We start from the raw sequence: 24,383 nt of genomic DNA on the forward strand, positions 1-24,383 counted from the left end.
AAATCATCGGGTGAATTTCCGTTCGATGCTCGGCTCAAGCTCAAAGGGGGACGACGCACGGACCAAAAATCGGCGCTGGCGCGGCGACCTGCATATCCTTGCAGGGCCCAGCTTATCTTGCGTGTCTCTCTCTCGTTCGACATCCAGCACGACCAAGCTTTCCAGCCTTTCTTTTCAAAACATTGTCCTAGATCGCTCAACGCCACAGCGACAATGTCAGCTGCCGATCCTGCTACGACAGAGGCGCTGGCCAAGATCTTGAGCGAGCTCAATGATCTCAAGCTGCGCAATGCCCAGCTCGAGTCAAAGGTTGGCTTGGCGCGCTATGATCGAGCATGGACTGAGCCTATCAGCCACTGACTTCTTACCATTTGCTCAACTTCAGGTGGATCAGCTCCATGGCGCTGCAACGCTCTCATCTCCCTCGGTCCAGACCCGTCGCCTTTCGACTGGTCTTTCGCCCGTTCATCGACCAATCGAGCAATTTTCCTCGCTTGGCAACGGCCACGCTTTGGCCTCGAGCCCGCCTTCGCAGCCTCTCGGTCCGCCACTCGAAGCCGCATCTATCCTGGGAAGCAAGTCTGGTGTCTCCAATGCAGGTGCGCTGCCCCACACAAACAACAACACCCCGGACAAGACGCCTGAGACGGGCCCCACAAAGACGGCTAGCGAGCTGCAAAGCTACTACAGCAGTCGTGGTGAGTCTGGCTTACCCCTCGTGGACCGCATTCCATGACTTCAATTAACAACAAATGCGTGCGTAGTGATCTTGTCAACCTATCCTGGACAGGCAGGCATCAGGCCTCTGCCTCTGAAGTGGTATGCTCAAGACCCGAAAGAGAGGGGTCCCGTCGTCGCGTCAAGACACCCCAACTCCATCAAGATCAGGAACAGCATCGGCGCTTATGGAGGATCTTACTCAGGTAAGTTCTCAGATTCATAGTCTTTTTGTGTCCGTTCGCTCATGACAGCGATTGCCAGTCTACCGCGCTCTGGCCGTGGCCGTCGGCAAGCTCAACCCCAACCACCGACCCGACTTCACCAACACGGAGCCTCCATTCGACATTAAGCCCAACCCAAATTGGTTTACTCCTGGCAGGATTGTGGCCTTAGATCCTTGGGGACACTTGGCACCTCAACTCTTCCGCCAAGAGTTCCAGGATGGAGTCGACATTCGTCCTACAATTGCTGTGACGAAGGCACACATCAAGATGCCAGAAATCGACGAAGCATTCAAGCTGGGCCGCATCCCTCTTGACAACAAGATCGTTGTCCCTTCCGAGAGGCTGCCGGGCACGCCTGATGATGTCGACCCTGGTATCGAGGTGGCTTGCTCGAAGGCGGCCATTGACCCTTGTTGGTACCTCCCAGGAATTGCCGATCGCCTGGGCGTGCCAGAAGGACAGCTGCGGAGAGCTCTCTTCGAAGACACCGGCGGCATGTTCCCCGAGCTCCTCACTCGGCACGACCTCAAGGTCTTCTTGCCCCCTATCGCCGGTGTCACCGTCTACATCTTCGGGGATCCAAAACACATGAGCGACCCAACCAAAGAGAAGACCGTCCGTGTGCACGATCGTGAGTGTGGTCTGCGTGCGAACATCATTCTTCATAAGCTGACTCGCCCACTTCCTCGTCGCACAAGAATGCTCTGGTAGCGACATTTTTGGTTCCGACATCTGCACCTGCCGGCCATATCTTCTGTACGGCATCGAAGAGGCTATCAAGACTGCTCAGCGAGGCAAGTGTCTTCTCCCGCAGCGTCTCTCGTGCATTGCTGACTTCTTGTCTCAATCAGGTGGCAGCGGTATTGTGATCTACTTTGCGAAGGAAGGCAGGGCTCTCGGCGAGGTCACCAAGTACCTGGGTGAGTTTCATTTACCTTTTCTTTCCTCGACAAAGAATCTGATCTTGGCTTGTACATGACCACAGTCTACAATGCCCGGAAGAGGGGAACCGACTCGGCAGCCATGTATTTCAAGCGCACCCAGAACATTGCCGGTGTCGAGGTGAGCCTCCTCTGCCCTGTTTTTTCTTCATACTACTCCTCCCACCTGCTGACGCCATGACCCTTCCTTCTAGGACATGCGGTTCCAAAACATCGGCCCGGCAGACGTGCTGAACTGGCTTGGCGTGGGCCGCATCGACAAGTTTATGTCGATGAGCGACATGAAGTATAATGCCCTCGTCTCCAACGGTATCGAGGTCGTCGAGCGCCAGGAGCTGCCGGACCACCTGCTGCCGACCGACGCCCACGTCGAGATTGACGCCAAGATCTTTGCGGGCTATTACTCGGCCACAAAGAGCTTTACGCAGGACGAGCTCACAAAGACAGTCGGCAGGGGCTGGGAGGACATTGATCACTGAGCAGCCCGTCACGCTTCATTCTGTGTGAGGAGGTGTCTTGTAAAGGTCAATGGACAGTTGGGAATTAATGTTGCAGCACCAATCTAAAGCCAGAGCAGCATGAGTTGAAACTATCGAAATTGTGTCTCATTCATTGCTGTTGTCCGACCCAGATGGCTCGGCGGAGCCACCTCCGTCGCCGTGTCTCTGCCTTTGCCCGTCTGACCTCTGCTCCCGTCAGTCCAACCTCGCCATCGCCGTCTTCCTCGTCATCGCTAGCTATCGCCGACTCGCTGCCAGGCGCTGATGGCAGGACGGGAGGGTAGGCCGGATGGTCCTTGTGGCCGTACGGATACCCCGCGGGGCTCTGCCAGTCAGCGTCGGTGTAGACATAGCCGTCCTCGTCGACGCCGACGCCGGACCAGACGCCCACCCAGTCGATGCGCCAGTCGTCGCCCTCCACCCACGCCCAGCCCGGTTCGAGGGCCATGGCCACCTGTCTGCTGTTGTGAAAGAGCGAAACTCGGCGGTGAGATTGGCATTCTTCTTCAACAAGAATGCATATGACCTCGAGGCCGACTCACCTGATGTCGAGCGAGAAGCCGGCTACTTCGAGCTCTTCGGCCGACCACCCGTCTGCGCCCTTTGTAAATGGCTAAAGGACACCTGTGTCAGCATGAGTTGAAGAGAGGAATCGCAGAGACACTTGCCTTGCGTTCGCCAAATGTCAGGTTGTGAGCGCTCCAGCCGGCTGTCCCTGCCGCGGCACCGGGAGAGTCTGGCGAGACGTAGCGCTCGTTTCTAAAGTCACGAAAAACCGATCAGCAAGCTGACCATGGGAAGGAGCAGGGCGAGACAGCAAAGAGACCCACTCAAACATCTCGACATCCTTCCATCCCTTTTGCCAAACAACGTCGTCGAGCCCATCCTCTTCGATCCAGATTCGAAGCTTGGCTCTGAGCGCCCTGCTCCTTGCCTCCATGCGCCGAAGCTCCCTGCCCAGCGGAGTCCGACCGGCAGTCTTCTCGTCAGAGAGGCGCTTCGTGATACCCGAGACGGCAGGCTGCAGCCAGGGATGGTTCGCAATAAAAGCTCCTTCGCCGGCGAGGAGCAGGACGGGTCGAATGGGAAGGTAAGGGCCGAGGAAGAAGAGGAGCGCAGTAGCCACGAGCGAGGCTTGGAGGAGAAGGAGCGTGCGGCGGTACGAGGACCAGTTGAGGTAGGGCACCATGGGCGCTGCAGCATCGTAGCCATCCGTGACCATCTTCATCCTGAAAAGATAAAAGTATAGGGGGGTCAATGACATGATCTTCTTGTCACGGTACTCGAATCGCATTCGGCAGGTTCCGCTCACATGTTCTGGATGTCTCTCAGATTTTCGTAGTACTTGATCGTGCCCTCGTGCGGTGGATTGGGGACCAGCGGAGGCCGCACTGCACCCTCTCCCGTACTCGTCGGCTTCTCCATGGCGTGCCGCAGCGACTGCGCAGGTGAAGGAGTCAGGAGCCCCGACGCTTCGACGGCCGGCTGCTTTGCGCCTGGGGGAGGACGAGAGGGTGACAGCGGAACATCGTCGTCCCCAGCTGCATTGGCCTGCGACACCGCAGCTGGCTGCCCGACGGGAAAGCGTGCCTGATGGGTCCTGATGAGGATGATGGACAAGATCGCACTTGGGGCGCACAGGAGCAGATAAGGGTGGAGCGCAACGAGGGCCCAGATGGCCATCCACATCGCCGTCCAGGGCCAATCGTCCCACATGAGCGTGGCCTCGACGGCATCCTGAAAGTAAAAGATGGGACCGCTCTTTTGGACAAAGCCTCGGAAGTTGCGCGTCGTTGTCGGCAACGAGAGGGGCTCCTTGTTCTTTGCGACGGGCAGGCGGGGAGGGGCCGAGGCGACAGACGAGAGCGTCGTGGAGAGGAGCGTCTCGATGGCGAGCGTCTGCAGCTTGCTCCGCGCTCCAAGGCTCTGCTCAGAGCCCGACACCGACGGCGCCCGCGACGGCGACGACGATTTGCTCATTCTCGATGAGGGGGAGAAGGGTTCGGAAGGGAAGAAGAGAGAGAAGAACGAGGAGAGTGTGGAGATCGTCGAAAGCCGCCTGCTTTCACGTGTGGCAGAAGCGTCCTCGGTCTAAGTCTGTCCGAGAATGCGAATGAATGCGCGTCAAAACGCGCCAATAGTAGAAAAAGTAAGCAGCTAGTTGGTTCTGATTGATTTGGCAACGATCTCGTTGCGGCATGAGCAACAGGTAGCGAAAGAGGGGAGGACAATGCAGGCGACGAAGGCGGTCATGGGGATCCGTGGCATCTTTCCGCTCATCAAGCAGCATGCGCCCCTCGCTATCGAGAAGCTCTCGTCGCTCAGCCAGCTCCCACCTGGCTACAGACTAGCCATCGATGCCACGCTGCTTGTGCAGAGGTTGCACTTTGCTGATGACGCGCACGCCAGCCGCCACCTCATTGGGATACACCGCCTGGCGCGCGCGCTGGAGGCGGCCAACGTCAGACCGATCATGGTGTTTGACAACCCGGCGGCATCGGCCAGAATGCCGCAGAAGCAGCGTGAACGAGCGAGGAGGAAGCAGGCGCGCACTCGCCTCTCGACCAGGTCTCTCATCGAGAAGCTGAGACGCGATCGGCTCGGGCACCTGGAGCAGGCACTGGCACAGTGGAGATCGTTGAAGGACACGGAACGGGCAGAAGTGGCGTCGTTGCTGAGACATTGGTCAGAGAGCAAGGCGCCGCTCCCTGTTTCGCAGACCGCGACTCTGTTGGACCGCTTCTCCGACCAGACGCACGAAGCTGAAGAAGAGGCCGAGGCAGGACCTGAAGAAAGCGAGATTGACCAGGGTGCTCTCGTGTCCTTGGACGACGCGAAGCTTCACGAGGCCGTCTTTGTGCGGCCATCATCGGACTTGCTCGTTGAGGACGACTGGAAAGGCATCGACCTTGCACCACTCGAGGAGCTGGTCCAGGCAGCAGAGAGCGACATAAAGGAATGGCAAGCACGACAGCCGCCATACGATGGCATCTGGTCCGAAGTAAAGGAGGCCGAGTCATCGGCGACCATCGCCATCGCCTCGCGCATCGATTCAGCAAGGCGTGAATACCTCCATCTCCAAGCTGCAGCGAGCGCTGTCTCGACTGGACCCAGGGAAGGCACCGAGGAAGCCGAAGTCTCGCTCCCACCCGAGACGCCAGCGCAAGCTAAGATGACTGCGCTCGAGGGGACACTGTATGCGGCCCTTGAGTCTTCGCAATGCAGAGAAGGAGATGTGACGGCCACGTCGGCGGACGCCATAGCCCTCTCCAAGACGACGCCCGAACTTCCTGCTGAGGAGCCCCTGGCGCTGACCGAGATCGCCGCCCAAAATCAGGTCCTAGGAAGGGCCTACGCCCGCTCCTCGGAGCCTCTCTCGCCTCAGATCTTCGACGACTGTGCCGATCTTTGTCGTCTATTGAATATTCCTGTCCTCTGGACTGGCGACGGCTCTCGTACCGGCGGAAGGGCTCACGAGGCCGAAGCGATGGCGGCCATGCTCGTTCGTGACGGGCACGCCGACGCCGTCGCGAGCGAGGACAGCGATGTGCTCCTCTACGATGTCAAGCTGCTGCGCGGGCTCGTCGGATCCAAAGGACTGGAGCTCGTCGATGCCAAGCAGGTCCGCCTCACCTTGTTTCCTCCACAGCCTGCCGAGGATGAAGCAAGTAAGGCCGAGGCGGACAAGGCGAGCGCAAGAAAGATGCTCGACTTTGCCCTGCTCTGCGGCACTGACTTCAATCGCACTGTCGCGGGAATTGGCTCGCGGAGGGCCTTGAAGCTCATGCAAACATTCGGAAGCATCAATGGAATCCGCCAAGAGGTTCTCCGAGCCGTGGCGCAGCACCGCAAGGACCAGCGAAGTCCCAAGCAGATTCGAGCTCTTTCGGAGGCCGACGAGCAACCTCGGATCGACAAGAGCATGGCGTCCATGATGGCTAAATTTGCGCTTCCGAATGGCATGACGTGGCGCGAGTACAGCAAGGAATTGAACCAGGCGAGAGATGTCTTCAGGCGACCGCCAAGCCTCTTCAAGGAGCTGAGGAAGCTCAAAGGGCAGGGTCAGGCCCAACTCTGGCCGGAGCCAGCACAGCAATCACGCGACGAGTCAGATGAAGAGGTCGAAAGGTATCTTCAAACTCATGGTGTACGGAGACACGACTCGCTGGACAAGGACGAATCAGCGACGACTACACCGCAGAGCCGAGGATTCGGAGCAGGGCTGTTCAAGGATGGGGGGCCCGTAGCGAGCTGGTCAGGTTGATAACGTCGAACAAAGCAAACCAAATGTATCCATAGTCTGTTCAAGCATATACTGCAATCCAAGCAAACAACATTGTCAATCTGTGTTCATATCCCTTCATGAACGCTACATAAGTATCTGCGGCCATAGAACCGTGAAAGCACCGCATCCCGTCCGATCTGCGAAGTTAAGCACGGTATCGCCTAGTCAGTACTGCGGTGGGGGACCACGCGGGAATCCTGGGTGCTGCAGTTCATTCTTTTTCTTTTTGCTCCCTTCTCCGCCGTCTGTCCTTGACGGTCGAGCGAGCTATGGGAGTCCTTACGCTGATGGAGGAGAGGTGTGATATAAGGTTCAAGGTCACCACGACACGTGGTTGAAATTGAGAGACAAGATGGCCCTGCCCATCTGACTCTGACTGTTTTCCTTTTTTTTGCGCCCTTGTTTTTTTTTTTTGGTTTTAGCTTGGAAGAAATTGGGAGCTGGACCTGCAGGTTGAACACCTTCTCAATCGCAGTCCGCAGTCCCAAGAGAGGAACGGGCTCGGGAGAGATGCCGTCGATTGTCGAAGAGATGGGACCGGATGGGAACGGCGGTCCCTCCTCGATGCTGGTGAGCCGCTCGCGAGGAGCTACTGGTCGGAGTGGAGCTGACGTCGACGTGGTGCAGTACCTGCCATCCAAGGTAGCGTCGACGTCGTCTGTGCCCATGGGAACGTCCATCGTCCAACCTGGGACCTTGCAGATTCGCCAGACTGCATCTGCGGGGCGAGGCGTCTTTGCCGCCACGCCACTCAAGGCAGGCACGGTCGTGGAGGTCAGCCATGTGCTGCTGTTTGACGCCAAGGAGTACGAGGAGCATGGGCAGCACACGCTCCTGCACGAGTACACGTACGTCTGGAGCAGGAGCAGTGGCAAGGGTAGTACGATGGCGCTTGCGCTTGGAATCGGTGAGTCGTCTATCGATCGATCATGACACATGCCTGAAGGTCCCCAGAGGCGAGACCCAGGAAAGCTGACTTGTGGTCATGGTCGTGTGACAGGCTCTCTGTTCAACCACTCGCCAAATTCGCCAAATGTGTCGTACAGTCTGGATAAGCCGAGCGAGACGATTCGCTACACACTCGCTCGGAATGTGGACGCAGGCGAGGAACTCTGCATCAGCTATGGGTCAGGGAAGATGTGGTGGGAGACAGCAGAAGAGGCGGAGCCACAGGCGATCGCGGGGGCTGTCAATGGAGAAGAGGAAGAGCTCCTCAATCTCGCGGGTTTCGAAGCAGAAGGGAGTGAAAAGGAAGTAGTCAATGAGGTGGAGCCTTCAGTGGGTGGTAACAGAGACAGTATCGACTTCAAAGATAAAGAAAGGCGTAGGGGCGGGCATCAGTCCGGAGACTGCGACGAGAGGACCGGCAATGTCGTGCTGCCAAACGGGAACATGGAAAAGATGCTCATCAAGCCTCCTGATCCCGTCGGACCTGATGCCGCGCCGCTCTGGCGCATCACTGCTGCTATCGACCCCAACACCATGCCCCTGGAACTGATGGACGTCTGGATCCTCAAGATCGCACCGCGCAAGTCTGAAGCCTTCCTCGAAGTGGTTCGTCAAAGAAAGAGAGCTGCAGCTGCCGCAGAGGAAGCGCGAGAGCAGCCTGAAATCGCAAGCGACCAGGCCGACGATGAGGCCGACGGAGAGGGAGTTCGCAAGCCAAGGGGAAAGCGCAGGCAGGGCGTAGACGATGACACTTACGGGACCATGCGCCATCTGCGCACTTTCCATCGCATCACAAACTCTCGGACAGGCAAGGTCGAGCTATGTGCCCTCATCGGGCAGGTCGATGACTGGTCCCACGAAGAGATCATGACACTCTTTGGCGATGCTCAGCTTGGAGACGATGGCCAACGGGTTGAGCCATACGTCGAGCAGGTCCCTAGATATCCAGCCCCAAGCCGCGAGAGATTGGAAGAGTGGAAGGCACACTGGCCTGTGTCTGTCAAGCTCGGTATCGCTCGGCCTTCTGAGCTCCCAGAGATACCGTCATATGATCCCACCGCGACACCGGCTTCTCCGACAATCATGGGCCCTGAGCCTAACATGGTTGTCGATCGGGCCGGCGACGCACGATCCTGGACTCCTGATGCGACGGAATGGGCGAGGCGAAATTTCGTCAAGTGCATCGACAATGCGCGAAGGGCAAAGGCCAACGGCGAGCTTGCGATTGGGGCTCATGTCTGCCCAGCCTACTCGCGAACGGGATCCAGCGAAAGCCCAGATGCCATCATTGTTGATTCGTACGACACAAGGAAGAGCTTGCGCAACCCTCTCAAGCACGCCGTCAAGAATGCCATTACAAGTGTGGCCAGCATTCGGATCGCGCGAGATGCTGATCGCCTGCCAACGGTCAATGCCAAGGTGGCTTTGCTTCAACGCAATGCAGACATCAACCACAGGCCCTCGTCGTCCTCGTCGACGTCATCGTCAGCCTCGTCGGTTCCCCTTTCGTGCCACCCGAGCTTCCAGGGTCTGACGGGATCAACACCTCGCACCTCCTCACCTGCTCCACCTGGTCGATCATCGGTCTGCACGATGTCTTCGTCGCCTCAAAAGTCCACCGATACGGCGTCGCTGAACGCCAAGCAGGACAAAGAACGGCTTGCCAACGGCCAGGAGTACCTCCTCAACAATCTTGCCCTCTTCACCACGCACGAGCCCTGCCTCATGTGTTGCATGGCCCTCGTTCATTCCCGTGTCAAGGCCGTCTACTTTCTTCTACCGTCGCCTCGCGCCGGAGGCTGCTGCGGGGCTCATTTGCCAGAGGGAAAGAGGTGCTTGCATGCAGAAGACGGTGGGCCGTACGCCGTGCAGGAGCAAGCAGGGCTCAATCACCACTTTGATGTTTGGAAGTGGGTGGGCGCCGACGAGGCATTTGCTGGCAAGCCGGGCGAGGAGGCGCAAGAGGACTGGAAAACGCTGCTCGACATCAATGGCCTGGACCCTTAGAGTAGCAGCAGCAGCAGCACACCCTGCCCTCTAATGAACACCGCGTGTGCTTCGGACTGGAGTCTATCATTCTAGCTGCTGGCGTCTCCATGCTAGCAAGATTATACAATGTACTGTACAAGACCAACAGAGCGTGATGATGTGCGAATGTCCCATTAAAGAAACTAGAAGAAGACGAGCAGTGCAGAGACGCAAACGACGAGAGCGGTGACTAGGGTACCTTGGTGAGAACGGAGAGCGGAACGAAGGGCAGAGTCGGTGTATACGTGCAGGTAGTCGATCTCCCAGCGAGCATTCGTGAAGGCCGATGGATTGCCTGGAAGGAGACGCGGTCCCACATTCAAGTCAGCTTTGACGCACGTTAGAAGGAGGAGAAGCTCAGAGCAACTCACGCGCGACGTATGCCTCGCACGACGAGCCCGTCAGCTGGCAGGCGCTGACCGAGTCAAAGGTCGCGCCGGCCCAGTCGCCACAGAGGGACAGGTTGATGATGATTTCGTGCTGGCCGTAGAGCTTGTCCATTTCGCACGTCGTGGCATTGTTGGGGAAGTGGGCCGCTGGCACGCCCCAGTCTTGGCCCTCGGACGAGGTGGTGAGGGCGGAAGAGGAGGTGTTGAGGTCGGGCAGGAGCAAGTAGGGTGCAGCAGGGCTCGAAGTCAGGAGAGAGGGAGGAGCGGTGGTTGAGGGCCAGAAGTAGACGGAAATCTTTGGGGTGGAAAGGAGGGTTTTGAATTCAGCTTGGGTCCTGATCCTAGCAAGGGGAGCCAGAAGAGACTCACTCCGGATCCACCGGCGATGGTATCCCGCGTCATGACAAAGAAGCCTCCATTGCTGTTGAAGAGAAATAAATTAGCAATCTTGTTTCGCCAAACGTTGGCTATGAGATAGACGCACTTATCGTTGAACTCGCTGCCAAAGGACTTCTGGCCGGAGAAACGCACAGAGCAGCCGGGCTGGTACCCGCAGTACGTGCTCTCTGTCGTGCCCGAGTCCAGTCTAAGAGTTGCGGTTGTGAGAGATGTCGTATTTCTCGTCGCTGCGTCCACGGTCGTAAGGTTTCCGTATCCAGACCCACCCGCAATGGAGCAGCCGTTGCTCGTGTGCAAGCTTGCGAGATTTGTTGGCCCTTGGTCGTTGGCACCCTCGACAATGTCGATCTCGCCACCCGTGGGCCAAGTGCCCCTCGTGCTCGTCCAGAGCGCCGGCCATGTTGCGCAGCCAACGGGCATCCTCGACACCTTAGCGATGAGGACGCCGTCCCCCATGAGCTTCTTGCTGTGGATCCGCACGCTCTTGCGGCCCGTGGATGAGCCGGCCGAAAGGACTGTGCTGTCGTCGGCACGCATCACGAATCTCCCCGTCGTGGAGTCGACATAGGAGAGCTGAGCCTTCTGGGCGTCGGACTTGGAGACGTAGTCGACGAATCCGTGGGTAGGGTCAGCAGAGTCCCACCAGGTGAAGGCATCAAAAAAGCCATTGCCGGAGATATCGTCGCGGAGCGTAAAGTTCCGGCCCGCTTCCGACGTCGATGCGAAAAGGAGCGTGGCGAGGATCGCCGTCGTCGCTGCGGCTCTCATCGCTCTAACTCGTCTGCGGCAGCAGCAGCGAGCGGGTGATAGAAACGGTGATACAGGGACATCTGCTGAGGCTGACTTGAAGCCCTTTATACGAGAATGACCCTTGAGGTCTGGCTCAGGCAAGGATTCGTAAGATTCGTAAGATTCTCGGCGTGAACGAGGCTTAAATTGGAAAACTTTCGCAGTAAATAGTCAGCTACTTCTTGGCCTGGGTGCTTGTATCGGGTTTTTCAGTGCGCACAGAGCAGTAGTCTAAAGTGTCTCGGATGAGAGAATCTGCAGAAACGCGGGAGCGGGATATGCTGCTTCCACTTTGTGGCGCAACCAAGACCCAGAAAGTCCACAGAACATTAAATAGGGACACAAAGCTTCGGAAAGAATTAATATACAGCACGGTCACATCCAGGGCAGGCCAGCAAATACATCGTCCACTGCTCTCGCGCAGGCCAGGGCCTTCCTGGCAGCGAGCTTCTCGCGCTTGGAGACCTCGTCATCGGCGTCGTCTTGTAGTGATGGGCAAGTCCACGAGCCATCCCGTGTTGAAGCGATAGGCAATGCATACCTCTTCGCCGTCGATTGAGTCTTCCCGCAATCGTCTGGTGTCGGGAAGCTCTGTAATAGGGTCGTCATACTTATCATGCCTGTCGTTCGTCGTACGTCGACTTCGATACTGCCCTGGAGAATTTCATGCGTCCCTTGCCAGGAGACGGCAAAGTCTCTATTGGCTCGGACGAGGCAAGCTGCTGTCGGGAGCGCCTCATCTTTGGTTTCTTTCTCATCGGGTGGCAGAGTAAAAGCAGCCACGATCGTCCTCGCTCGAACGCGATCCAGCCATCTGCAGGCCCCTTCATAGATGCTTTCGAGGAAAGGGTCAAGACCTCCCGAGACTCTGTGCATTTCCGGCGTCGTACTTCGACAATCGGTCAGGATGCTTCCGGTTGCATCAATGACAAAGGTAGCCATTTGCTGCCGTGGTGGCTCCCCCATCCGTGTCACAACAGCCACGCTTCCTTCCGGAGTAATTGCCATACGTCCTTCATTTCCCGTTCTCTGACGCAGTGGCGGAATTCCGCGAGTCCCCAAACCTCCGCCCCAGGTCGTTGACGCATCTGCGCGCTTTCTTTGGGTGAGCGCCAGCTCTGCCTCCTTCTCTTGCTCCTCACTTCGATCCCGCTGTGAGAGATTCGCATCTTTCTCCTTCTCTATTGGAGGCTGATTACTGGGCGAGATGGTCCTCAGGGCCGGTCGCTGTGGGGAAAATGGGGAGGAGAAAGAGGCTGGCAGCCTGACGACCCCGAACGGGGTCCTTCTCGGACGGCCGTCTTTTTCCTTGGCTTTGTCAACGACTTGTGACTCTGTTTGAATCTTGATCATAGCTGAGCGCAGCGACGTAGGCGTTTGTGTTTGAGTCGTGCTGTTCCTTTCCCCGAAAGGCACCCTCATCTGCAGCTCCTTCGGGTTGGAGAGACTGGATCTTTCACTTCTAGACGGTGGTGTAGAGGCTCTAGGCATGCGAAGTCGAGCCCCCCTTGCTTGTTGGACCGCTCCATCGACAGTGTCAACTATGGCGCGCCGAGGTAGCTCCGGCTTCAGAAAAGGATGCCTCAAGATTCGTTGAATCGTGATTCGCTCTCCGACGTCCTTGAATGAATAATCGTTCAGTGGCCGGACAGCACAGGCAGACAACAATGATTACTCACAACTTGAAGCATTCCTTCTAACAAGTCGAGGCATTCGTAGCTCAGCGTGTCGGGAAGCTGGGCCCGGGCGGCCTCCCAATTACCCACTGCAATCCGGTCGACGATCTGGTCGTGGCTCTTCTCATCTGCAAAAGGCGTCGAACCAGTCAGGAGCCAGACACAGACGCATCCGAGCGCCCACACGTCTGACGGTGGCCCTGTGCGTCTTTGGGTTGCAGTCTCGCTGTGCCCGTATGTCTACTGTCAGGTCCAAGAATCTTCTCTGCCCTGACGCGTACCGACTCACGGACTGAGGTAGTCCCAGGTCCCGCACAGGGTGCTGTCGGCTTGGTCCCCGACGGCTTTGCCCTCGCTTTCTCTCGTCTCATCGATCCAAATAGACATGCCGAAGTCCGCCAGTCTCTGAGGCAGACTAAGGAATGAGCCGTTACCGTCAAAATGGATTTGATTACAAGGCTCACCAGCTTTGGTGTCCCGTGAAGGGTGTCGACAAGGATGTTTTCCGCTTTGACGTCCCGATGGACTACACCTCGTTCATGACATCGCTGGAGAGCCAAGGCCGCCTCGACGATGACCCATCGAAGCTCATCTTCCCCTATCTTCTGCCTCCGAAGCTGGCTTGTCATCTTCTTTGCAACGCAGTCAAAGAGCGTGCCTCGCTCCAGGAAAGGAAAGACGAGGACGAGAAAGGTAGATGTAGCACGAGGCGCCGACGTGCGCTTGCCGTTCGATGACGAAGAGGAGCTACTCGCCTCGTCCTTATCATCTCCTGCTCCTGGAAGCACGTGTGTGATGAAATGAGAAAGAAGCGGAAGCACTCTGGCCTCGCTTGTCCAACTCAGTGAGACGGCCCGATGTATGGCAGCCTCACGTAGGGCCTTTGCCGATGTGCGAGGCGTAATGGCAATAGACTTGAGCACGACCTGCATTCCACCATAACCACGCGAAGTGGGGCCTAGAATCGACCGCATAAGATCGATCTGCACATCGCCTTTGGACTGCTTTTGCGAGACGAGGGTGCGCAGGTGGGTATAATTGGAGAGCTGCAGCATCTTGTCAACATTGGTCCTGACTTGTGGTGGCATGCACCAACACATACCAAATCCTCAGGCGCCCGAGGGAAGAGGCCGTAATACAGCTTTCGGAACGAGCGTGCATCTTGAGACTCCCTCATCGTCGATCCCCCTTTCGCTCTTCATGATCAATGAGTCGAGTGGGCGTCGAGAGGAATTTAATCAGAACACGGCGCAGAGAGTGTTGCTCCACCGCTCGCGCCGGAGCACGTGCCAAAACACCCGACTTGAATCTTTCGCGCCAAAAGAGGGGGAGCGCGTCTAACTAGGGCTTGGGCAAACCAACACCAAATTCCATCCAACACACCATCGACCACGATTCTCCATGGCGAGAGGAGCGACAACGGCGTCGGTGGCGCCCGCGAGGTCTGTTTCGTCACGATCGGCAAAGACGAAAGCAAATGCGTCTTTGGCCGATGATGACAAGGACTTGGACAGACTGATCGCCAAACACGATGAGAGGGGCGCGAGGGGCTGGGCCAAGAAGTCGAAGGCTGGCGAGGCAGTCGGCTCTTCTTCCTCATTCAAATTAGAGGCGGCCCCGGCCATTCCAGAAGAGAAACAAGCCTCGAAGCCAAAAGGGAAGGCAAAGGGAAAAGGAAAGAAGAAGGATGTGACGGAGCCAGACACGGTTGTCGAAGAGGTCCACGAGGACGAGGTGGTGGAGGCAAGGGTCAACAGCGTCGCGCCACTGCAGGCAAGCAAGCGACACATCAACAGCGGGGAAGGCAGCAGCGTCGATGCAATCGCAAGTCCAAAGAAAGACTCGACCGACAAGATGCACAGCACGCCCAAGAAGAAGGACAAGTCAAGCAGCAGCCCGAAGAAGAAGGAGAAAACGAGCAGCAGTCCGAAGAAGGCATCCTCCCCTGCGAAATACTTTTCGTCACCATCGAAGCCAAGGCAAAGAGGGATGCCAGAGGAGCAGATCCGAAGCTTCCTCGACAACTACGATTTAGAAGGTGGGTAGCCTGTTCGTGCATGCTCAACAGTGAACGGAACGCTGAAACTCTGTCTTGCCATCTTCTAGTGGAGAATCGGCTGAGGACAGCACTGCGGTTGCTGGACAGCAGCGTCAATTCTTCAAGAACACAAATGATGACGATCAAGATTGGCAAGCTGCCGCGCGCCGTCCGGCTTCTTTCGATGCATGACTTTGTGAACCAATTCCAAGGCAGCGTCCAGGCTGTTCAGTCCAAGGCCGCTTTCCTGGCGAGCCGGGCCAGAAAAGCGCAAGAAGAGCACGAGGAGGTCGAAGAGCTGCAACGGAAGCGAAAAGAGGCAAGCGAAGAGCCCGCGACATCCAAGACGAGGCAGAAGATGACCGCTTCTGCGAAAGCCAAGACGGGTCCGAGGCCAAAGGCCAAAGGCAAGCAAAAGCAGATGGTGCGTAGCCCTTGCCTCATGTTTACCTGAGCGAACCCAGCTGACATTGGCAATGCGGCAGATTAACGATATTGCCGCCGGATCTATGTCTCCGTCCAAGGTTCGGCCACCATCAGCGGCGACGTTTGCTCCCAGATTGGAGCCTTCGGTCATTGCAGGACGATCGAGTGGGATTCCGAAGCTTCCCCCTACTCCAATGGGCGCCCGACCACGCGCAGCGCGCGCAGGCGAGCAGGTGCAGTGGATGAGCCTCAATGGAAGCCCCATCACGGGCGTCATTGGGCCTGATGGAATCGTGCACACCCTAATTTCGAGAACGTCTTCGAAAGCACAGCCTGCTGCAGCGTCGCCCTCACGCAATTGGGTGAGCCTAGAGGACGAGGCTTCAGACACGTCTGCGCACCTCTTGGAGCTGGCAAAGGGCCTCGACCGAGGCAGTCGACGAGTCAGCGGCAGAGACAGCAGTGGAGGGCCGTCCAAGGCCATTCGGGCAATTCCACCCACATCCTCCTCGTTTTCGTCAAATGACAATCACGACGAGGACCATCATCGCGTCGAGCAGGCCCTGGGAGATTTTGGGGACGACGACGACGACGACTTTTCGTCGCTGCCAGACGAGGAAGCCTACACAGCACGCATCATGCAGGAGGAAGAGGAGCGGAGATCGAGGATGGCGAGCAGCAGCGACGGTATCAGGGCAGCGAGGTCCTCCTCCCTCTCGGTGTCTACAGCTGGTCTCTTCTTGTCCTCTTCTTCGCCCATCCGAAAGGCCCCTGCCAATGGCCGTCTGCCCTCAACGTCGGCCTCAACGCGGCAGCAGCAGCGGGTCTCTCTCTTGACGGGGGATGGCGAGCGGCACAGCCTGTCAAAGCTGCGCGTCGAGGATCTGCTGGCCATGCCGGCCGCAGAACGGGATGCCATGATCCGTGTCCTCGAGGACCTCAAGGCGAGGCAGGAGCAGCATTGATTGGAGACATAGGCACGGACTCTTTTTCTCTTTTTTTGCATGTATCTATTACGTCTACTATATTCTACAGCATCTCATTTGCCTCCTATGCCTCGTCACCGAGCCCCTGCGACCCAGTCGCGAGCCCTTCGAACGAGATGGGCTGCCATAAGAAAGGCTTTGCTTGGAATTCTCGAGGATCGAGTGGAGCCGTGGAATCCACCGTTGAGATCTGTCGAGGACCCAACGCGGTCGTCTCCGGCTGATGGCTCCCCCCGACGTCTGCTGCTGCTGCTGCCGCCGCCGCCCCGCCCGTCCAGAGGGGTGATGTCGGCGTACGAAGACGGCGAGGACCACCACGACGTTGAAACGGTCTTTCTCCTCTTTGCAGCGACCACCGAATCCAAGACACTAGTGGATGTCCCCGACCGCATCCTGCTCAGACCATCGCTGACAGCCAAGGCCAGATCTATGTGCGCGTCGACAAAGAGCCGCTCGAGCTCCCGCTGCCGATCGACGAGCCCCCTTCGCACGCTGGGGGGCGCGACGATGTTGTAGCGCCGCACGACGTTGTTGAGCTCGGCGATGCATGTATCGTGGAATGCCCGCTCCCGCTCGATCCACTCTGGATCACGGTACCGCTTGGCCAGCTCGACGAGCCTCTCCTCTCCCTGGCTGCTCGACGCCGGTGCCGCTTTCGCTACTGCATCATTGCCATTGCCATTCCCCGCCATCGCGGCGGCCGTCGCGCTCGAAAAGGGCTCGAGCCCACGGCGAAGATGGTCCGTGGCCAGAATGATGCGGCTGGCCCGCCTGACCCAGCTGTCCCGCAGGCGGCTCCGGAAGCCATTCATCTCGGACTCGAGCAGGGCGTTCAGCTCGACGTATGGCGGCGCAGCGCCTTGCCTCTGGATGAGCCGGTTCATGATGCGCTCCTCCCTGCCCAGAAAGGGGTTCATCTCGTGCGTGTCCCTCGTGAGGGGCTTTCCTCGGAGCGGGTTGCGTCTAAAGTAGTCGGTCTTCATGGCCTCCTCGATTTTTTCGTTGGCCAGCGATGTCCAGCCGCGGCCGCCAGACATGGCAATGACAGCCTCGCCCGGCTTGGAGCCGGACGTGGACGACGGTCGCGGCCCTTCCTGGCCCTCCTGCAGGATTGCATGCTGCTCATCTTCCTCCTCGGCTGCCGCCGACGCCACCGCTGCTGCTTCTTCGGCTGCCTCAAGCTCTGCTTCGGTCATCTGGCCTGTCAGCAGCATCTCCTCGCGCCGTCGCCGGTAGGCCATGGCCTCCTCCTTGACGCCGCGCATCCGGCCCGCGCGCTCCCACTTGCGGGCGCCCTCGCGGATCGCGCGCATCTTGCCGCTGTCGTCGAGCGGCAGCTGGTCCGTCCGGATGCCCGCGAGCTTGAGCCGGTCCTTGGCGCGCGCCGTCGCTGCCGTGGCGGCACGGCCCTTTTTCAGCATGCTGCTCATCGCCGCGAGGTTCTTGCCGTAGTAGACTGACGGCTGCGAGGCGGCGCCGCCAGACGTGGCGCCCGTGAAGGGATTGACATAGACGGCCAGCCAGGGCTTGTCCGCGGGTGTCTTTGCCAGCCTCCGCCCGTCGCCGTCTATGCCCTCCTGGCTGCTGCCTGGGGATGCCGGCTGGACCGACGACGCATCGGCGAGTGCGCGCACCTCTGTGTCGCCCACGGGCCCGCCTGCGAGGCTGCCCCGGACGCCAAGGTCGACCGTCGGCCGCTGCACCGACGCCAGCTTGGCATCGGAGGGGTGCTGGGAGCCCGAAGCGCCCTTGACGCGCAGCGGCTGGTGCTTGTCCATGAGCATACGCAGGATCGTGTCCTGCACTCGTTCTTTCCTCGTTTCTCATCTTTCAGCTTCTCTCTCTCTCTCTATCTCCACCTGAGAGCTGGGACGCCTTCAAGACTCACCATCGCCAGTCCATGCGGGCTCCTCTGCCAGTCGCGCTCGAGCCTCTTGGAGTGCGCTCCGACCTCGAACATCCGCTGCGCCGTCGCGCGCCTCTTCCTCCGCTTCTTCTGCGGCCTCTTGGAAGATGTTGCGCGGCTCGGCCTGCCGCGGCGGCTCCGGCTGCACGCCCGACGAATGCAACAGCCGCGCGGCAAGACGATACCGCGCGCTGGCATCGGCGCACGATCTCCGAAGCATCGTCTTCCTACCTTTGCGCGCGAGTAGCACGCACACTCAGCTCTCAGATCGGGTCGGGGTGGTGAAATGTGACAGCCAAGGCCAAAGACAAAAAGTGTGCGACAGAAACAGGGTCCGGGCGCGCATTTAGTCAGCGCTTGCACGGCCGAAGAGCGCCGACGTGCAGCACAGAAGATCTTTATTTCCAAAGAAGTTCCTCTCGCGCGGGGTAAAATAGAACATGACCATGGAACTAGCTCGTTGGGGTGGGGAGGGGTGGGCGCCCCGTCATGGAGCAGAGCATCAAAAGGGCAACACATTGCTCACGTTGATGCCAGAGATGGTGATGTTGGACTTTCCACGAGGAGGTCATGGAGCGCGTCAGCAAGGCCTGGGCTTGTGCGAGGCCAGCGGTGAGTGCTCACCGGGTTCTCCTCGCAGAGCGTCGCGTTGCTCTGGCCGTAGCACTGGTCGATGAGGACGAGGGAGGTGACATTGTGGACGTGCATTGATTTGTAGGTAATGTTGTGCACCCGTCCCAGTCCGCCGCCGCCCTGCAGCTCGCCGCTGAGCTCGGACGCGAGGCCGGGCCACGTCTTGATCCTGGCGCCATACGTCGTGTCAATCATGGTCACGTTGTGCACGTAGATGTGCTCAACGATGTCCGTCTCGCCCGGGTACTGGCCCAGCGAGCCGACCGAGACACCGTGAGAACCCACGCAGACGAGGTTTTTGACCGTGATGAATGTCGAGTTGGGCTTGAAGCTCACGCAGTCGTCCGAGTTGTGGATCTGGGAATCCCGAATGGTGATGTGCGAGCTCCGGTACGTGTCCCACCCGTCCCCGTTCTTGGCCGGGTTCGACGACGTCGACGCGACGTCGATGGTGATGCCGGAAAAAGTGATGTCAGTGCTGTTGGCCACGAGGTGGAACCAAAAGGGGCTGTTGACCAGGTGGAGATCGCGAATGGTCGAGTTGTGCAAGCCATCGAGGGCGACGAGAACGGGCCGCTTTGCGTAAATGTCGCGCGCGTACAGGTCGTACCACACCTGCCCGTTGCCGTCCAGCGTGCCGCCGCCAGACACCTCGACGCCCGAGCCGCCAAGTTTGAAAAAGGACGTGGCATTCTGGAATCCCAGCGGAAAGGCATTGGCCTGCCAGTAGTCGGTGTCGTCGGTGAAGAGAATTGTGCCGGCAATCTCGACGTGAATGTCCCTTAGAAAAGTCAGGTCCATGGCCTTCGCGACCGTATAGGTAACGTCGGGCGAGAAGAGGACGCGGCCGCCCACGCCATTGTTGCAGCTCCGCAAGGCCGACAGGATCGAGTCGCTGTCGTCGGTCTTGGAGTCGTTGTGTGACGGTACGACGCACGTCTTTGTCGTCGCTGTACCTTGGGCTTGGCCGGCGGCGCACCTGACCGCGGCAAGGGCGGCAATGAAACTGGCTGCGATTGCCGTGACCAAGAACTTCATAGCTGGTAGATGGGGAGGTGTGCGGTCCAAGAAAAGGAGTAAAGGAGTGGTCCCACAAAAGAGGGGTCAACGCCGCGCTCCTCACCGCGAAGCGGCCTCCTTTCTTTCCCCCACGTCTTTGCGTCTTCCTTTCCCCCGCGTCAAGGACAGGAGAGGAAGCGGTCTATGTTCATATTACTACCGTACTACGCTAGGGCAAGCATCACATGCGGCGGCTGAGTCCTGCTTGTATCATCAGCTCCGAAAGGCAGAGGGAGAGCTGTCGGTGCGGTCCAAGGCCTGAATACCGCGGCGCGGGCGGCAATGTCCTGTTCTGTTCTGTGAAGTGCCAAATCGGAGAAAAGAAACCTGCCAATGAATTCCGATTTATTTTTGTGGCTCCGCCCACCGCCACTCTTCGGGACAAAAGTGTCAAAAGTAGTAGTGAGGACGGCCCGCCTGCCCGCCCGCGCGCTCGTCCACGCTTCAGGTGCTGCGTCTCACAATTTGCCTGTCACGAATGTGTATTGCGATCGTTGGCGCAAGGAGACAGGCAAGATGTGATGATAGTATGGAGTAGAAGGAAGAAGTAGAGGAATGCTACAAGAGCATGGCCGTGTCTGCTCCCATCTAGCTGGCGACGTAAGCGCTGTCTACCCAGTCCCTATAAGAAGGACCCAGTACAGTCTCAAAGGGCACATATGATCTAAGCTTCTTGGCAAAAGAAGCCCTCTCGCCCGAAGCGCCTTCGCCTGTGTTGTCAAGCTCGGCCAGTATGGCGTTGTCCGTGTGCTGATCGGTCTTGCTCCACTCACTCCAGCCCTTGGGGTTGATGATTTTGCCAAGGTCTGTTCTCTGCACGAGGGCCGTCGAGTGGGTTCCCCAAGGACGACCAAGATACACGGTTTTCTCTTCGACCGAATGCTTCTCGGCGGCATGAATGCGGCACTTGTCGACGAGGAACAAGGATGTCAGGTCAGAAGTGTTGCGTCCGTTGGCAAGGACGTAACCTCCGCCGGCCGAAACGCCAATATCGCAGTCGTAGAACACAGCCCTGGCGTCGCCGAACATGAAATCAACGGCGCCTTCGATGTAGCTCTTGGCGTAGAACTGAGCACCCTTCTGAGCCAGGAGCGTGTCCTGGTAGCCGATAATGGAGACGCCGTAGTAGCCCTGGTTCTCCTTTTGAGCGCTCAAGGCGACGGCTTGAGTTCCTTTGCCCTTCTGATTGTATACGTTGACGTTGTAGAGGGAAAAGTTTGGCGTCAAGACGCGAAGCGTGCCCGTCTGATCGTTATTAAACCCGTCGGACTGACCAGCGCTGTGCTTGATGTTGACCGTGTTGCCTTTGTACGTCAGCGGCGTGCTCGTCTCTCCGTAGATGGAGAGCGGTGAGCGAAGGAGCGGAATGACGACTTGTTCTTTGTATTCGCCTTTTTTGATGTAAATTGTCTGCTTGGCGGTGCTTGTTGTTGACAATGCTTTGACAGCTTTCATGATCGATTCGTACTGCCCTGGACTGGGCGATTTGCTCACCACGAGGGTGCCCGAAGGCAACGTTGAGAGGGCACTGATGGAAGCAGTGCACGCAAGGAAGACGAGAAGGGAGATACCTGGCACCTTCATGCTCGCAAGTGTGTGTCTCGCTGTAGAAAGCGAAGAGGGTGTGGAAAGAGAGTGATGAAGAGACGAGAAAGAATACAGCGAGAGTGCCGTCCTCTTATACAGTCGGACTCCTGGTTTAATCATCATAAAAGCAATAGATGACTCGGACCTCCCGCGACGGCTTTGTCTCTCCGCTACCTCCGCTGCCATTGTGACCGCCGCTTTTCCTACACACTCACCTCCGGTGCCCATTCCACCGACTCTGAATGCTCCGCTTGCTCGCTTTTTGTGTCTCCTCCGCTTTTGTGGTCTCTTGTTATTTTTAGGGCCAGCACATGATCAGCGAGCAAGACTCGAACAAGACCAGCTCACGAGAATCGGACAAGTGTCGACGACATCAACTTTTCCAGTGTTGCCTGCAGATTGCGATCGTTCGCTGCTGCCAGCGGCCTCTTCCACGCACCTTGGACTCGCAGCACCGCTGTCATTGAAATATAGGTAGAAATTCGAGACCCGCTTCCTGTTCTGCACAGGTGCAGCACCTTCCTGTACATCACCATGGCTTCCTCCTTGTGTGTCTTGTCGAAAAGGGGCTGTCTGTCTCGATGATAGGCCAGTACGTCAACGAGAGAGTACAAAGAGCTTTATTGCCTGGTCGTCAGCTAGCTCAAGAAAAGAGCGGACTACTGTCTAAATAACGGCGTGTCGGATTTTCTCTTCCTGCTCCTTTTCTTTTCCTCCTTATCTTCAGGGTAGGGGCCGGGGCGAGAGGATAAGAGGGGAAAAGATTTCATGTCAAAGGTTGCTCTCTTTTTCTACCACGACTTCTCTCCCAGTACAAGCTTGAAAGTTCCTCTTCTTCTCGGAAGTGACGGGCCGCTCAGCCGAAAATAACCGCTGCTACATCAAGCAGAGAGAGCCGGCTCTTATCGGTGTGTGAGAGAAAAAGTAGTGATCGCGGCATTCCACGAGCAGCTCCCCAGGACTTTGAGCACTAGAGCGGACAACATGTTGGCTTTGGACTCAGTCTTCCAGGAACAAAAGGTCCCCAAGTCTTGTTTGAGTGCAACAATTCTCAACAGGGCTGTGGATGGCAATGCTGCACGCTTATATCGGTCTGTGATCATTTGAACAACCTAGGGTTCTGCACTTCGAGCAGTGCGTTGCAAGTCGTGCGAGCCTCACTACCCTGGCTGAGACTCTCTTGAGACTTACAAGCAACCATGTTTGCTGTTTGAAAGTCTGGGTTGAGCATGTATCCACCGTACGCTCCTGTCCCCCGCTCTTCAGGAACGGGCGGAGTACGCGCAAGCGCGCCACCACCATGGCCAACCGCTGCCGCTTTTCGCAAGCAACGTTACCTCGTCGCACGAGTCTCTGGTACAGCACGCAGTAGATCGGCACTAGCTTACAGCACATACCGTGTTTCTGGTACGGAAAGTGTTCCTGGGAAGATGCGGAAGTGTACTGATCTTTTGGGTACCATCCTTAATACTTCTCCTTCAGCAGGAAGGTGCCGGGTGGCTAAGAGGTCCCTCTCCACCGCGGAGTACCGCATGAAGCTTGGCAGGAGGAAAAAGGTATATAAGACGCTGTCGGGGACGAGAATGGACACACAACGAAAAGCAGTAGCACCATGCGACCCATCACCCACCTTCGGCTACCGATTGCGCTTGCTTTCGCCCTTTCAAACTGTGTCTTCTTGATGGTCTCGGGAGCTATCTGCACCTTTACCTCGTACCACGTCTTCACAGCCGCCAACAAGGGCCCCTGTACTTCGATCATTCTCCAGGACATGTTCGTCCCTGCCGGCAACACGCTCGATCTGTCCAAAGTCAGTGCAGGCACCACCATCACGTTTGCTGGCAAGACCACGTTCGGTTACCAGGTATGGGGGGGACCACTCATCTACGCTAGTGGCCCTATCACCGTGACCGGCGCTCGGGGCCATGTTATCAATGCCGGCGGAGCGGGCTGGTGGGACTATAAAGGTTAGATGTTGACTTCCGTCTCCTTTCCCAATGTAATTCGAGACAGTAAGCTCACTGGGAGATGATCAAATGATCAGGCGACTTCGGCAAGAAGAAACCCACAACATTCTCTGCCTACCAGATGCACGATGCCAAGATCACCTGGCTCAATATCATAAATACTCCAGCCCAAGGTGAGACAAGCCGGCCCCTCTTCGCTTCTACTCTTTCTAGATTGTTGCTGATCGAGAAACCTGACAGTCTTCTCAATCTTTGACTGCCATCGTCTCTTCGTCGACCACATAACCATCGATAACACGGCCGGGTTCAAACAAGGTGCACTAAACACTGACGGCTTTGACGTCGGCTCGAGCACCAACGTCACCATTTCCAACTCCAACGTGGTAAATCAGGACGACTGCTTGGCCGTCAATTCCGGCTCGGATATATACTTTAGGGGCAACACATGCTCGGGTGGTCATGGCATCTCGGTTGGGTCCGTCGGAGGGCGGTCCGTTAATACGGTCAATGGCGTCTATGTCAGTGATTCATACGTTATCAATTCCGAGAACGGCGTGAGGGTCAAAACTATCGTCGGTGCGACGGGCTTTGTCAACAACGTGCACTTCACCAACGTCCATTTGACCAACATCTATCAGTACGGCATCGCCATTGAGCAGGACTACCATGGCGGAACCCCTAGCGGGCGGCCCACAGGAGGCGTCCCCATCAGTGGCCTCCATATTTGGGACGTAACAGGAACCGTGACGGCGCGTGCCACGCAGATCTACATCGTCTGTGCCGTTGGAGCCTGCAGGGGCTGGGACTGGGGCCGTATAAAAATCTTTGGTGGCACTCGGACAAGTGCTTGTCAAAACATCCCTCCTTCAGGATTTTGCTGAG

The 24,383-nt window shown here is 57.6% G+C and overlaps 11 protein-coding genes across 11 annotated transcripts; 5 read left to right on the top strand and 6 right to left on the bottom strand.

The window, feature by feature from the left end:
* Positions 1-134: 134 nt before the first annotated feature.
* FA10DRAFT_265989 (hypothetical protein) lies at positions 135-2,669 on the top strand. The gene is made up of 8 exons (XM_025521294.1): positions 135-309; positions 386-698; positions 765-923; positions 982-1,575; positions 1,643-1,738; positions 1,796-1,864; positions 1,930-2,006; positions 2,080-2,669. Exons 1-8 carry the CDS (start codon positions 214-216, stop codon positions 2,362-2,364), a joined length of 1,689 nt encoding a protein of 562 aa, XP_025379385.1. The 5' UTR covers positions 135-213; the 3' UTR covers positions 2,365-2,669.
* Positions 2,396-4,427, bottom strand: FA10DRAFT_265990 (hypothetical protein). The gene is made up of 5 exons (XM_025521295.1): positions 3,698-4,427; positions 3,216-3,614; positions 3,054-3,144; positions 2,928-2,998; positions 2,396-2,846 (listed from the first exon to the last, which is right to left on the bottom strand). The coding sequence occupies exons 1-5, from the start codon at positions 4,363-4,365 to the stop codon at positions 2,495-2,497; spliced, it is 1,581 nt and encodes a 526-aa protein (XP_025379386.1). The 5' UTR covers positions 4,366-4,427; the 3' UTR covers positions 2,396-2,494.
* Positions 4,428-4,565: 138 nt separating this feature from the next.
* On the top strand, positions 4,566-6,712 carry FA10DRAFT_265991 (PIN domain-like protein). Its single transcript, XM_025521296.1, has one exon. The coding sequence runs from the start codon at positions 4,616-4,618 to the stop codon at positions 6,647-6,649; it is 2,034 nt and encodes a 677-aa protein (XP_025379387.1). The 5' UTR covers positions 4,566-4,615; the 3' UTR covers positions 6,650-6,712.
* Positions 6,713-7,091: 379 nt separating this feature from the next.
* Positions 7,092-9,750, top strand: FA10DRAFT_278802 (hypothetical protein). The gene is made up of 3 exons (XM_025523489.1): positions 7,092-7,240; positions 7,298-7,577; positions 7,671-9,750. The coding sequence occupies exons 1-3, from the start codon at positions 7,181-7,183 to the stop codon at positions 9,623-9,625; spliced, it is 2,295 nt and encodes a 764-aa protein (XP_025379388.1). The 5' UTR covers positions 7,092-7,180; the 3' UTR covers positions 9,626-9,750.
* FA10DRAFT_265993 (hypothetical protein) lies at positions 9,693-11,315 on the bottom strand. The gene is made up of 4 exons (XM_025521297.1): positions 10,520-11,315; positions 10,405-10,456; positions 10,018-10,330; positions 9,693-9,941 (listed from the first exon to the last, which is right to left on the bottom strand). The coding sequence occupies exons 1-4, from the start codon at positions 11,200-11,202 to the stop codon at positions 9,790-9,792; spliced, it is 1,200 nt and encodes a 399-aa protein (XP_025379389.1). The 5' UTR covers positions 11,203-11,315; the 3' UTR covers positions 9,693-9,789.
* Positions 11,316-11,542: 227 nt separating this feature from the next.
* Positions 11,543-14,121, bottom strand: FA10DRAFT_265994 (kinase-like protein). Its single transcript, XM_025521298.1, has 5 exons — positions 14,002-14,121; positions 13,364-13,945; positions 13,189-13,304; positions 12,903-13,125; positions 11,543-12,843 (listed from the first exon to the last, which is right to left on the bottom strand). Exons 1-5 carry the CDS (start codon positions 14,074-14,076, stop codon positions 11,599-11,601), a joined length of 2,241 nt encoding a protein of 746 aa, XP_025379390.1. The 5' UTR covers positions 14,077-14,121; the 3' UTR covers positions 11,543-11,598.
* Positions 14,122-14,320: 199 nt separating this feature from the next.
* On the top strand, positions 14,321-16,406 carry FA10DRAFT_265995 (hypothetical protein). Its single transcript, XM_025521299.1, has 3 exons — positions 14,321-14,937; positions 15,006-15,361; positions 15,423-16,406. The coding sequence occupies exons 1-3, from the start codon at positions 14,754-14,756 to the stop codon at positions 16,326-16,328; spliced, it is 1,446 nt and encodes a 481-aa protein (XP_025379391.1). The 5' UTR covers positions 14,321-14,753; the 3' UTR covers positions 16,329-16,406.
* Positions 16,367-18,544, bottom strand: FA10DRAFT_265996 (hypothetical protein). Its single transcript, XM_025521300.1, has 2 exons — positions 18,238-18,544; positions 16,367-18,159 (listed from the first exon to the last, which is right to left on the bottom strand). The coding sequence occupies exons 1-2, from the start codon at positions 18,473-18,475 to the stop codon at positions 16,424-16,426; spliced, it is 1,974 nt and encodes a 657-aa protein (XP_025379392.1). The 5' UTR covers positions 18,476-18,544; the 3' UTR covers positions 16,367-16,423.
* A 163-nt stretch (positions 18,545-18,707) lies between these two features.
* Positions 18,708-19,926, bottom strand: FA10DRAFT_300716 (pectin lyase-like protein; the record flags this gene model as incomplete). The annotated part of the gene is made up of 2 exons (XM_025524883.1): positions 18,708-18,808; positions 18,880-19,926. 2 exons carry the CDS (start codon positions 19,924-19,926, stop codon positions 18,758-18,760), a joined length of 1,098 nt encoding a protein of 365 aa, XP_025379393.1. The 3' UTR covers positions 18,708-18,757.
* A 590-nt stretch (positions 19,927-20,516) lies between these two features.
* On the bottom strand, positions 20,517-21,531 carry FA10DRAFT_292969 (putative pectinesterase precursor; the record flags this gene model as incomplete). Its single annotated transcript, XM_025524409.1, has 1 exon — positions 20,517-21,531. The coding sequence occupies one exon, from the start codon at positions 21,529-21,531 to the stop codon at positions 20,536-20,538; it is 996 nt and encodes a 331-aa protein (XP_025379394.1). The 3' UTR covers positions 20,517-20,535.
* A 1,615-nt stretch (positions 21,532-23,146) lies between these two features.
* On the top strand, positions 23,147-24,382 carry FA10DRAFT_292971 (putative extracellular polygalacturonase; the record flags this gene model as incomplete). Its single annotated transcript, XM_025524410.1, has 3 exons — positions 23,147-23,501; positions 23,579-23,674; positions 23,742-24,382. 3 exons carry the CDS (start codon positions 23,147-23,149, stop codon positions 24,380-24,382), a joined length of 1,092 nt encoding a protein of 363 aa, XP_025379395.1.
* Between the last annotated feature and the right edge of the window lies 1 nt (position 24,383).

The sequence above is a fragment of the Acaromyces ingoldii genome (assembly GCF_003144295.1).
Source record: "Acaromyces ingoldii strain MCA 4198 unplaced genomic scaffold FA10scaffold_2, whole genome shotgun sequence".
Taxonomy (NCBI): Eukaryota; Fungi; Basidiomycota; class Exobasidiomycetes; order Exobasidiales; family Cryptobasidiaceae; genus Acaromyces; species Acaromyces ingoldii.

Coding starts and splice junctions, on each gene's coding strand:
- FA10DRAFT_265996 (XM_025521300.1), bottom strand. CDS start 18,475: ATGCTTCGGAGATCGTGCGCCGATGCCAGCGCGCGGTATCGTCTTGCC. Junction 18,160..18,237: donor GCCCGCATGGACTGGCGATG/GTGAGTCTTGAA, acceptor AAACGAGGAAAG/AACGAGTGCAGGACACGATC.
- FA10DRAFT_265991 (XM_025521296.1), top strand. CDS start 4,616: ATGCAGGCGACGAAGGCGGTCATGGGGATCCGTGGCATCTTTCCGCTC.
- FA10DRAFT_265989 (XM_025521294.1), top strand. CDS start 214: ATGTCAGCTGCCGATCCTGCTACGACAGAGGCGCTGGCCAAGATCTTG. Junction 924..981: donor TTATGGAGGATCTTACTCAG/GTAAGTTCTCAG, acceptor AGCGATTGCCAG/TCTACCGCGCTCTGGCCGTG. Junction 2,007..2,079: donor AGAACATTGCCGGTGTCGAG/GTGAGCCTCCTC, acceptor CCTTCCTTCTAG/GACATGCGGTTCCAAAACAT.
- FA10DRAFT_265995 (XM_025521299.1), top strand. CDS start 14,754: ATGCACAGCACGCCCAAGAAGAAGGACAAGTCAAGCAGCAGCCCGAAG. Junction 14,938..15,005: donor CGACAACTACGATTTAGAAG/GTGGGTAGCCTG, acceptor GCCATCTTCTAG/TGGAGAATCGGCTGAGGACA. Junction 15,362..15,422: donor AAGGCAAGCAAAAGCAGATG/GTGCGTAGCCCT, acceptor GCAATGCGGCAG/ATTAACGATATTGCCGCCGG.
- FA10DRAFT_265994 (XM_025521298.1), bottom strand. CDS start 14,076: ATGAGGGAGTCTCAAGATGCACGCTCGTTCCGAAAGCTGTATTACGGC. Junction 13,305..13,363: donor TTCACGGGACACCAAAGCTG/GTGAGCCTTGTA, acceptor AGTCTGCCTCAG/AGACTGGCGGACTTCGGCAT. Junction 13,126..13,188: donor ACCTGGGACTACCTCAGTCC/GTGAGTCGGTAC, acceptor ATACGGGCACAG/CGAGACTGCAACCCAAAGAC.
- FA10DRAFT_265993 (XM_025521297.1), bottom strand. CDS start 11,202: ATGAGAGCCGCAGCGACGACGGCGATCCTCGCCACGCTCCTTTTCGCA. Junction 10,331..10,404: donor CCATCGCCGGTGGATCCGGA/GTGAGTCTCTTC, acceptor TCCACCCCAAAG/ATTTCCGTCTACTTCTGGCC. Junction 9,942..10,017: donor GTGCGAGGCATACGTCGCGC/GTGAGTTGCTCT, acceptor GTCTCCTTCCAG/GCAATCCATCGGCCTTCACG.
- FA10DRAFT_278802 (XM_025523489.1), top strand. CDS start 7,181: ATGCCGTCGATTGTCGAAGAGATGGGACCGGATGGGAACGGCGGTCCC. Junction 7,241..7,297: donor GCGGTCCCTCCTCGATGCTG/GTGAGCCGCTCG, acceptor GACGTGGTGCAG/TACCTGCCATCCAAGGTAGC. Junction 7,578..7,670: donor GGCGCTTGCGCTTGGAATCG/GTGAGTCGTCTA, acceptor GTCGTGTGACAG/GCTCTCTGTTCAACCACTCG.
- FA10DRAFT_265990 (XM_025521295.1), bottom strand. CDS start 4,365: ATGAGCAAATCGTCGTCGCCGTCGCGGGCGCCGTCGGTGTCGGGCTCT. Junction 2,999..3,053: donor TGACATTTGGCGAACGCAAG/GCAAGTGTCTCT, acceptor GGTGTCCTTTAG/CCATTTACAAAGGGCGCAGA. Junction 2,847..2,927: donor GGCTTCTCGCTCGACATCAG/GTGAGTCGGCCT, acceptor CTTTCACAACAG/CAGACAGGTGGCCATGGCCC.